We start from the raw sequence: 12,401 nt of genomic DNA on the forward strand, positions 1-12,401 counted from the left end.
AGCTATCATAATTGTATTTGCCAGCTGAATGTTTAAAATATCATTAGCTAATATACAGGTAGTAATGAACTTTAAATTCTATGAAGCTCAAATACAGAGTATTAGACTCAAACATGAAAACAATGAAAACTGAAAGCTATAAGACTATAAAGTGAGATTACGTTTATACAATGATCTCTTTTTTTTTTTTTTTTTCATTCTACCATTAACATAACAAATGTATGTATCCAAACGCTATGATTTTTTTTATCTTCTTTTGTTTGATGTCAACTTACAACTTCAGTTTCACCATTTTTGGTTGGATAACATGCACATGAAATGTGTATATTCATGAATCACAAAGGCAAACATCATGGAGAAACAGTGAACATCAGTAAAATTGGCCTCACTAAATATTAGTTTCAATCTGTACATTTGGTCATCTTCTGATCCAATTTTTGCATTTGAAATGCATCACAAACAGTAAGCATTCAACATCTTGCTATGTTAAACATGAAATGTGACATGCCCTTGAATGCTTACAGTTTGACACACATTCCATTCATGGGATTTGTATCTGGATGTGGCCTCGTGTAAGACTGAAGCTATTAATCAACACCAATTATAACAATTTAGATGTGAGAAAATTTACTCATGAAGTTATTTGGTATAAATCATAACCACTGAGAAATAGCCAGAACCAAGACTACTTTGGGTATGCCACTTATCATACATACTTCACTAGGGAAAGAAATGAATTTGACAGATGCAGAAATACAGAGTGAAATTGATCAATGCCACCTAGTTCGAATTTTACACACCTTGTGAGCAGCTGACAAACTCTTGACAGAACTGTGCCATCATAGCTTGAGAGTGCTCCTAAAAGTAGACCAAGTGGTGGTAAGACACACAGTTGGGTGTGTGTTACTTCTATGGCAGTCAGCACCTGAAAAACATGTACTAGGACGATTATCCAGAGACAGCCTACGATTGAGTCGGTGAGAGAAGGTCCCTGACAGTTGTAGTGGGCTTGGTGCAGCTGTTTTGCATGTCTCCCTCAACCAACCACATAATGTGATTTTTTCTAGTCTTTGTTGCTGCCATCTGTCAGTGATTACCTCTCGTCGACTCGACTACATTGCTGTGTTTTAAAATAATGCAAAGGCTATATGGTTTGATCCTAAGTGGTGGGCTTTGCAGCACTCTCACACTAATGACAAAGCAAGTTACATGAAGACAAAAACAAGATTACAAACTTCATGAACACATCATTCCAAAGTTATGAAGTAACATAAGAAAATCATGTAAATAAAAAATGAACTGCAAGAAACTTCTCTTTTTATGAGGTTACTGGTTTCGGTCTGTTTTAGACCATCTTCAGATCTGACACCATGATGGTAGATGGTGGCTGTGAACTGAGCATGCCGTATGACTCCATGAACGCTGACTGCTCCTGGAGTCATAGAACCTGCTCCGTTCACAGCCACTGTCTACCATCATGGTGCGAGGTCTGAAGATAGTCTAAAACAGACCAAAACTGGTAACCTCATAAAAAAAAGTAAACAAGTTTCCTGCAGTTTTGATCATTCATGTTCGTTTTTAAGTAAAACAAAAACCGTTATTCTCCAAGAGAAACGTTCTCAAAAATTATTCATGTAAATTAATTCACGGTGTGCATGATATGAAACTGTAGCATATATATTTGTTGAAACTGTAACACTAACCATTCATGCATCATAAAAGAGAGCTTTTTGGGGTATGGAAGTGGTGATGTATACATTAACAAGAAGGACTTGCATTAATAATTACCTATCATCAATTTTTGTTCTAATTCAATACAATACACAATTGCTGATCATTACTAACCTCCCAGAGAAATGTCAGTACTGCCAATAGACAAACTTTTTTTTTAAGGGTATGTAAACTTCCTTTCTCAGCGAGGGCAGAGGGATACATTTGGGAAGAGCAGTACACTCAAGACCCCAGGATGACAGGATGAGAGGGGCTCACCTGTTGTCCTTGCAATGGGGAGTGCTGAAGGTAAGTACAATTCTGTCTCTTAATTTTACAGAGAATTTTCCTTCTGACTTAACTACGCTTTGCAATTAACAAATTTATTTGTTGAGTCCATTTTAGCTTTATGTCTGCAAATGCAAATAATTTTATATATGGTGTGTTACATTTAGTGTTTGACCACTGATGTTTATTTCTGGTTTCAGCAGATTATTTCTTTGTGTGCGAAATTATACACTATTATTCTTCCTGAGATTAACCCATTATATCCCATCGTATGATTTATCATACGCTTGCTCTTCTCAGGCATATTTGTTTCCAGAAGCTCTTTCTCAACAACTGAAATTTTTCTTTTATGTTTTATTGATAGTTTGAAAGTCCACTGTTGAAACTGACAGTAGGAGTGGAGAATGGGATTGTTTATTTCCTGGTGGAAAGCATTTGTTCTAGTGCTATTGACTCTGCTGCTTCTCGTCATGGACAGGCGTTAAGTAATTATAAAATTATGATGTGCAAGTTCATTATTTTGCTCACATTATTACAGATTAGTAATCTGAATACTTAAATGCAAGACATAAGCACAAATTGGAAAACAGTACATTATCTGCTTTGTTGTGGTACAGGTTTATATCTTTACGTATGGAATATCATATGGTGGGCAGTAAGGGGTCATTTTCTCACAGTTGGTCCGATTTATTTCAGATGTAATTTGGAAAAGGAGAGAGACTTAGAGGAGTTTCTAAATAGAGTCTGTTCTTGACAGAAGAAGATAATGAAACTTTGTCTGACATATTTGATACATGTCAGGAGCCTGAATTTGTACTTGTTCAACCAAATGATGGTGGGCACACTGATAAAGATGATGCAGGTTGATGCAAAAGTACAACCTGTGACTGTTCCTGCTTCAGAGATTAAGCCCCTGGGACAAACTTCAGAGATAAGATCAGTAAATACTGACAGCCTTGTTGGAAATGTTACATCTTTATCAACGCAAGAGGAAAACCCCTGCAATTCCAAATCACGATCTCAGTTCCGAATTAGGAAAGCAAGACAGTGGATAGAAGAAAGACTAGACTCTTCTCAAAAATTTGAGGTATCTTGTGATCCTACACTTGATATAAAAAAAACATCTCTGCACGCCAAACTCTACTCCAACAGATCTTTATCGTAAAGTTTTTGATGCTGATTGGGTTGAGATTCTCACGAGAGAGACAGTAAAATATGCTGCTCAAACGGGACACAACATACAAACAAGTCATGATGGCATCTACAAATACATCGCTATTTTGCTGTTATCTGGATATTGTAAGGCCATGCATAGACGTATGTACTGGGAGATCGGACCTGACACAAACAATGTCCTTGTTGCGAATTCCTTCTCCAGAAATACGTTTGACAAAATTCATGGATTCTTCCATGTCAATGATAACGACAGCATTGGAAACGAAGATAAAGTTTATAAGGTTCGGCCATTAATTTCACATCTGGTATCAATCTTCTCCTTGGATGAGGCCATGGAGCCTTATTATGGCCATCACTTTGTAAAATGGTTTATAAGAGGCAAACCAATTCGCTATGGTTTCAAATGGTGGTGGTTAGCTACATGTAATGGATATCTCATCAGATTTGTCATTTGTCCTTTATTATTCCAACGTCTTACTTTATTCACATAATGCAGTACAGTTATTTTGTTACTATATGGATTTGCCATGTATACTTGGTACATAATCCTGCCTCAGGCATGGATGTGTGTGATGTCCTTAAGTTAGTTAGGTTTAAGTAGTTCTAAGTCTAGGGGTCTGATGACCTCAGATGTTAAGTCCCATAGTGCTTAGAGTCATTAGTGTATAAATAAATAACGTAACTTTAAAATATAAATAAAATGAACATTACAAGACCTGGAAATTATTATTGTACTTTTTCTTCATTTATTCGTGTAATAATTGATAATCACAAAAAATTCTACATATTGCTTGTGGTAAAATTGTGTAAGGAATTCTACTCCTTATTGCCCATTGTATGATACATCATACCTCAGTAACTTTCCCTTTACTGCCCATCGTATGACATATCATACGTTAAAAAAAATTATGGGGATATAATGGGTTAAGACAAACTGTTCAGAACCAGTTGCTTTTTCATCTGTCAACTGGCTGGGTCCAGTATGGTTGAGTGTGAGTATCTGATTACTACACTTGAGTGTTTGAGTATAACTTAATTTTTTTCTCTGTGGTGCATTTACCAGTGTGGTCATCTGCTTTCTATTAAGATAGTAACATTCTTTGTGCAACAAATATGCCATCCATAATATTTTAGTTTGCTTCCTTGAATTTTATAATGATACAAGACAGATTTAGGATGGTCAACAGCACAGTGATCAGTGTTCTTACTGGATTCTGATATACGTATCTCGAGGTTTAAATGATGTCTATTCTCATAAGTGAAACAGCTATGACAGTTCCCCAGGAACACATATTACCAGATTTCCTCAGAGTGCTTAAAGTTGTGTGAGGCCCTTAACACTGACAAAGCTTGGGGACCCCACTCAGCAATCTGTACTCATAATTTTCTGAGGTACAGGGTTGTTGTTGTTGTTGTGGTCTTCAGTCCTGAGACTGGTTTGATGCAGGTCTCCATGCTACTCTATCCTGTGCAAGCTTTTTCATCACCCAGTACCTACTGCAACCTACATCCTTCTGAATCTGCTTAGTGTATTCATCTCTTGGTCTCCCTCTACGATTTTTACCCTCCACGCTGCCCTCCAATACTAAATTGGTGATCCCTTGATGCCTCAGAACATGTCCTACCAACCGATCCCTTCTTCTGGTCAAGTTGCGCCACAAACTTCTCTTCTCCCCAATCCTATTCAATACTTCCTCATTAGTTATGTGATCTACCCATCTAATCTTCAGCATTCTTCTGTAGCACCACATTTCGAAAGCTTCTATTCTCTTCTTGTCCAAACTATTTATCGTCCATGTTTCACTTCCATACATGGCTACACTCCAGCAAATACTTTCATAAATGACTTCCTGACACTTAAATCAATACTGGATGTTAACAAATTTCTCTTCTTCAGAAACGCTTTCCTTGCCATTGCCAGCCTACATTTTATATCCTCTCTACTTTGACCATCATCAGTTATTTTGCTCCCCAAATAGCAAAACTCCTTTACTACTTTAAGTGCCTCATTTCCTAATCTAATTCCCTCAGCATCACCCGACTTAATTAGACTACATTCCATTATCCTTGTTTTGCTTTTGTTGATGTTCATCTTATATCCTCCTTTCAAGACACTGTCCATTCCATTCAACTGCTCTTCCAAGTCCTTTGCTGTCTCTGACAGAATTACAATGTCATCGGCGAACCTCAAAGTTTTTATTTCTACTCCATGAATTTTAATACCTACTCCTAATTTTTCTTTTGTTTCCTTTACTGCTTGCTCAATATAGAGATTGAACAACATCGGGGAGAGGCTACAACCCTGTCTTACTCCCTTCCCAACCACTGCTTCCCTTTCATGTCCCTCGACTCTTATAACTGCCATCTGGTTTCTGTACAAATTGTAAATAGCCTTTCGCTCCCTGTATTTTACCCCTGCCACCTTTAGAATTTGAAGGAGAGTATTCCAGTCAACATTGTCAAAAGCTTTCTCTAAGTCTACAAATGCTAGAAACGTAGGTTTGCCTTTCCTTAATCTTTCTTCTAAGATAAGTCGTAAGGTCAGTATTGCCTCACGTGTTCCAGTGTTTCTACGGAATCCAAACTGATCTTCCCCGAGGTTGGCTTCTACTAGTTTTTCCATTCGTCTGTAAAGAATTCGTGTTAGTATTTTGCAGCTGTGACTTATTAAGCTGATAGTTCGGTAATTTTCACATCTGTCAACACCTGCTTTCTTTGGGATTGGAATTATTATATTCTTCTTGAAGTCTGAGGGTATTTCACCTGTCTCATACATCTTCCTCACCAGATGGTAGAGTTTTGTCAGGACTGGCTCTCCCACGGCCGTCAGTAGTTCCAATGGAATATTGTCTACTCCGGGGGCTTTGTTTCGACTCAGGTCTTTCAGTGCTCTGTCAAACTCTTCACGCAGTATCATATCTCCCATTTCATCTTCATCTACATCCTCTTCCATTTCCATAATATTGTCCTCAAGTACATCGCCCTTGTATAGACCCTCTATATAATCCTTCCACCTTTCTGCTTTCCCTTCTTTGCTTAGAACTGGGTTTCCACCTGAGCTCTTGATATTCATACAAGTCGTTCTCTTATCTCCAAAGGTCTCTTTAATTTTCCTGTAGGCGGTATCTATCTTACCCCTAGTGAGACAGGCCTCTACATCCTTACATTTGTCCTCTAGCCATCCCTGCTTAGCCATTTTGCACTTCCTGTCGATCTCATTTATGAGACGTTTGTATTTTTTTTTGCCTGTTTCACTTACTGCATTTTTATATTTTCTCCTTTCATCAATTAAATTCAATATTTCTTCTGTTACCCAAGGATTTCTACTAGCCCTCGTCTTTTTACCTACTTGGTCCTCTGCTGCCTTCACTACTTCATCCCTCAAAGCTACCCATTCTTCTTCTACTGTATTTATTTCCCCCATTCCTGTCAATTGCTCCCTTATGCTCTCCCTGAATCTCTGTACAACCTCTGGTTCTTTTAGTTTATCCAGGTCCCATCTCATTAAGTTCCCACCTTTTTGCAGTTTCTTCAGTTTTAATCTACAGGTCATAACCAATAGATTGGGGTCAGAGTCCACATCTGCCCCTGGAAATGTCTTACAATTTAAAACCTGGTTCCTAAATCTCTGTCTTACCATTATATAATCTATCTGATACCTTTTAGTATCTCCAGGGTTCTTCCATGTATACAACCTTCTTTCATGATTCTTAAACCAAGTGTTAGTTATGATTATGTTGTGCTCTGTGCAAAATTCTACCAGGCGGCTTCCTCTTTCATTTCTGTCCCCCAATCCATATTCACCTACTATGTTTCCTTCTCTCCCTTTTCCTACACTCGAATTCCAGTCACCCATGACTATTAAATTTTCGTCTCCCTTCACAATCTGAATAATTTCTTTTATTTCATCATACATTTCTTCAATTTCGTCGTCATCTGCAGAGCTAGTTGGCATATAAACTTGTACTACTGTAGTAGGCGTGGGCTTCGTATCTATCTTGGCCACAATAATGCGTTCACTATGCTGTTTGTAGTAGCTTACCCGCATTCCTATTTTCCTATTCATTATTAAACCTACTCCTGCATTACCCCTATTTGATTTTGTGTTTATAACCCTGTAGTCACCTGACCAGAAGTCTTGTTCCTCCTGCCACCGAACTTCACTAATTCCCACTATATCTAACTTCAACCTATCCATTTCCCTTTTTAAATTTTCTAACCTACCTGCCCGATTAAGGGATCTGACATTCCACGCTCCGATCCGTAGAACGCCAGTTTTCTTTCTCAGGTACAGGGTAGCTATAACTAAAGTTTCACTATTTGAGAATGCAACCATGAAAAATGAGTGGTTGTTGGACAAAGAAAGTTGTAGAAACATTTGTGCGGACATGCAGAAGAGAAATAATGAATACACCACTGAAGAAACACATTTTAATTTCTACATGACAAGGTAACATATGTTAATTGCATACCATGTTTATGTTCTAGTATACAAAAGTTGCACAATGTGATGACCACCTGCATCCATGACAGCCTGGAACCGGACTAGAGATAGCATTTCACAAGTGTTTGCAGAGCACTCAGAGGATCATTAAATGTTCAGCTGTTGTGATACAGTTTGTGCACAGCTTGAAGATTGCACACTGCAGTCAGCATTCTAATCCATAATAAAATCAACTTCTTCAACAATTTGTGATGCAACTATCTGTTGGCCTTTCCCATGAGCAATTCCCAAATCACCAGTTAATTCTAACTTCAAATCCTGTTCTTCAACTCCGGTGCGGAAAGAGGACTTCTCTGTATTCCTTTAATGCATCAATATGAAGAGCAACAGCATTAGTGCTGTTGTTGTGAGATTGCACAATAGGCAGGGTGTTTTGGTTGATCATCAACTTGCTGTACATTGCAGCCTGTATGTAGGGGGCAAAAACCAGTTATTAAGCCACTGACATTTAGGTTGTCCTCCATGAGAGGCTGTTTTAGCAAACTGTTTAGCAGCAGCTACAAATGTGGATGGGAATGGCTGGCGGAAGGTTGAGGTGGACAGAGGAAGGTATGGATGGGGACAGAGATGGCAGGAGGGTATGAGAGGGGAGAGAGGTGACGGGATGGAAATAGAGAGGGGGAAAGCAGGGGAGAACAGAGAGAGACAGATGAGGTAATGGACAGTGAGAGGGAGAGGAGGAGATTGATGTACGACATGTCATTCTGGGAATGAAAAGTCCACTTCCCTGCTCTTCCTTGGCTGACAAAAGATGTTTGTCAGTTAATATAGTTAGTAAGCAGGAAGCAGCCCACTTCTGGGTGGTGTGCACTTCTGTTTGATGGGTGGAGTTGTCTGCTCTGTGGTGCTGCTGGTGTAGGGAGTGGAGAGAGCGTGATCTCCATAATGTCAAAGAAATACTCGCCAGAGAACAAATCCTTCTGAATTACTTGTACCAATTGTTATTGTCTTGATGATAAACATACATTATCTGGTCTGACTGGAATAAAAGCAGATGTAGTTGATCTGTCATCATCTATAATTGTATATTATAGGCAGTAAGAGTTCAAACTATCTTGTTGTGTCATTCCACTGGATACATCAATAACAGAAATCTCATTCAGTAACTTACGATGCAAAAGGAGTAGTGGTCCACAGAGAAGACTTGATCCACACTTAAAAGGGGTACTGATTAGGAGGACCCTTTCAGCAAAAGAAATAACGTGACCACTAAATACACTGATGGGGAGGGGGAAACAAGATGGAGTTGTGCGACATAAACGAAAGTTGGTAGACATATTTCTGCATCTGAAAGATGATATCTATTCAAATTTCATGCCATTCACATAACACTGGCACTAACAGCGCCATTGTGAGAATGTAAATCAGGTTTGCTTTAAATACACACTGTGTCAATTGTGAGTGTTAGTTGCCTTTCAGACTTGACATGGTGAGTTGATGTTCGTCAAGAATGCCTTTAAGGTGACAAAGACGCAATTATCAATGCCTCACTGAATTTGTATGAGTTCGTTTAATATGGTTATGAGAAGCTGGATGTTCCTTCTGCAATACTGCAGGAAGACTTGGCAGCTGTGTAGCCACTGTAAATGATCGCTGGCAATAGAGGTCATGGAATTTACAATTGGTCACAAGGCAATACCGAGAGGAAAGACCATCTTGTTTGGCTTATGGCTCTGGCATACTGTACTGCATCTGCAGCAGCAATTCCAGCAGCAGTTGGCATAACAGTGACGCAATGAATTGTTACAAATCAATTATTTCAAGGACAGCTTCGAGCCAGACGTCCTGTAGCTGGCATTCCACTGACCCCAAACCACTGTCATTCGCAACTTCTGTGATGTCAGGTGAGAGCTCACTGGAGGCCAGAGTGAAGGTCTGTTGAGTTTTCTGATGAGCGCTGGTCCTGCCTTGGTGCCTTGTGTTGGTTAGGAGGAGGCTAGTTGAGGGCTTGCAATCAGGCTAGTTGAGGGCTTGCAGTCAATCTGTCTGCATGGTACGAGGGGGGGATCAAATATAAATGGGATTTTTTTGTTCCTGAACATCAACAGTTGGTAGGAGCAACAGGTGCACTCCTCCATTGTGCACAGCATAATAATAAAATTTCTTGCTCATGAAGGAGTTACAGCGGCAGAAATTTGCCAGTGATCGACTGCACAGTAAGGTGATAAAACACTATGAAGGACGCATGTGTTTTACTGGCATAAAAAGTGCAAGGAAGGACAAGAACATGTGGAAAATCAGCAACATATTCGCCGCCCTCGGACCAGCATTACAGACAAAAACATTCATGTGGTTAAAGATATTACTGACGACGACTGATGGGCGAGAGTATCAGAAATTGCACAAAATGCCAGAATCAGTTATGGGAGCTGTCAAGCAATCATCACAAACAACCTACAGTTCCGTAAAGTGTGTTCCAGATGGGTCCCTAAACTTTTGACGAAAAATCTGAAGTTGAGACGTTTGGAGCTCTGTCAGAGGCTTACAGCACGGTTTGTGGAAGAAGGGGATGCATTTTTGAATTGTATCGTCACCTGCGACGAAACATGGGTTCACAACTACACTCCAGAATCCAAACAAGTCAGTAAGCACTGCCAGAGGAAAGGGGAGGCAGCACCAGTGAAAGCCAAGACTCGACTGTCAGCTGGCAAGGTTCTTTCAACCATTATTTTTGATCAGCGAGGCATTTCGCTGATTGATTTTTTGCACGAGCGAAGCACAGTCAGTGCTGCTTACTACTGCAAACTGTTGAACAAGGCGAGAGTTGCATATTGCCGCAAAGACGAAACCAATCGACAGGTCATCCTCCTCCAAGACAATGTGTAACTCCATACTGCAGCTCTATCTGTCTCCAAGCTACAGGGAATGCACTGGACTACACTTGATCATCCTCCTTACAGCCCGGACTTATCACCCTGCGATTTCCATCTATTCAGGTTTAAGCAACCTGTTGGAAAAAAACCCACCTGGAATGCTGTTCATGAGTGGCAGCACAAGAAGTCCAATCACCAGACTGGTCGCACTCTAGGACGGCGACGATTTGAAGATGACCGGAGTGTGGAAGACTTCGTGCACAACTGGCTGGTGACACAACCCAGTTCTTTTTATGATGAGGCCATCAAAAAACTGCCCATACGCAGGGACAAATGCTTTTGAAAGCAAGAGACTATATGGAAAAATAAATTGTAATTGCCTTGAGTTTTTCAATAAATGAATTTAAATAAAAAATAAAATCTCATTTATATTTGATCCATCCTCGTAGACAAACTGGACCTACACCTGGAGTTATGGTCTGGAGTGCAATTTTGTATGACAGCAGGAGCACTCTCATGGTTATCCCATGCATCCTGACTGCATATTTGTACACCAGTCTGGTGATTTGACTTCTTGTGCTGCCACTCATGAACAGCATTCCAGGTGGTTTTTTTCCAACAGGATAATGCTCATAAAACTATCGCTGTTGTACCCCAGCATACTTCTACAGAGTGTCGATATGTTGTCTTGGGCTGCTCGATGATCAGACCTGTTTCCAATCAAGCACATATTGGACATCTCAGGACGACAACTTGAGCACCATCCACAATCTCCCTGTATTGCCTGACCAAGTGTAACAGGGATGGAACTCCATCCCACAAACTGACATGCAGCATCTGTACAAAACAATCCATGCCTGTTTGCATGCTTGCATTCAACCCTTCAACATTCTGGCAGTTACAACGGTTATAAATGTACCAGGCATTTCACATTTTCAGTAGCTTATCTTGCACTTGTATTAATCTGTGATTTTGCAATGTTAATCACTTAAATATGTTACCTTGACAAAGGTATTCCCGAAATTTCATTGCTTTACGTTAATTACTGTTTGGTGTTGTGATTTTTTTTTCTGTCTGTATATATTACAAGTACTTTGAATAATTAACCTATGTTAATTCTACAGATTGATTAATGAACTGTTTTATCTATCGAAACCTATCACCAAAATAGGAAAATTAGGGAGAAACATTTCTAGATGGACAGAGGGAGAGTGGAGGAAGTGGAGGTGGGCATAGAGAGTAGGGGGAGAGATGGATAGAGTGAGAGTGAGAGTGAGTGAGAGAGAGAGAGAGAGAGAGAGAGAGAGAGAGAGAGAGAGAGAGAGAGAGAGAGAGGAGGAGGAGGAGGAGGAGGAGGAGGAGATGTACACAGAAAGGGGGAAGAGGAGATGATCAGAGAGAGGGGGAAGAGGAGACGGTCACAGATAGGGTAAGGAGTAGATGGACAGACACACAGTGGAGGAGGGGGAAATGAAGGAGGCAGAGGGAAGATGTAGTGCAGTAGTGGGCAGGTGGTAAAGGAAGAGGGGAAGAAGAAGATGAACTGCATGTGGGGGATGAGAATATGGACAGAGGGAGAAGAGGAAGATATGGTCAGAGGGATGGGCCAGAGAAGACGGACAAAGAGAAGAGGAGGAGGAGGAGGAGATGAAGAGACAGAGAAGGTGGTGAGGATAAGGTAAGTAGGTACATAGAGGGTAGAGGTAGGAGGATGAAGTGAATGGAGAGAGAGAGAGAGAGAGAGAGAGAGAGAGAGAGAGAGAGAGAGAGAAATAAAGAGGTGGACACAGGAAGGGGGGGGTGGGAGGAGATGTGTACAATGTGTGTGTTGAACACACATGTAGCCAAAGTTTTAAGGAAAATGCTACCCAATATCTTGGTAATATATGTAAAGGTGAGTGTGTGTTTGG

The 12,401-nt window shown here is 40.1% G+C and overlaps 1 protein-coding gene across 4 annotated transcripts in view; it reads right to left on the reverse strand.

Moving 5' to 3' along the window:
• The window catches only part of LOC126483972 (centromere protein I-like), a 393,190-nt gene that overhangs the window by 75,476 nt on the left and 305,313 nt on the right, over window positions 1-12,401 (reverse strand). For all 4 annotated transcript variants that reach the window (XM_050107290.1, XM_050107282.1, XM_050107275.1 and 1 more), the window contains exon 14: window positions 801-925. In XM_050107290.1, coding sequence (XP_049963247.1) covers window positions 801-925 — 125 coding nt within the window. The remainder of the gene's footprint in view (window positions 1-800; window positions 926-12,401) is intronic.

This window comes from Schistocerca serialis, chromosome 1 (assembly GCF_023864345.2).
Source record: "Schistocerca serialis cubense isolate TAMUIC-IGC-003099 chromosome 1, iqSchSeri2.2, whole genome shotgun sequence".
In the NCBI taxonomy this organism is placed as follows: Eukaryota; Metazoa; Arthropoda; class Insecta; order Orthoptera; family Acrididae; genus Schistocerca; species Schistocerca serialis.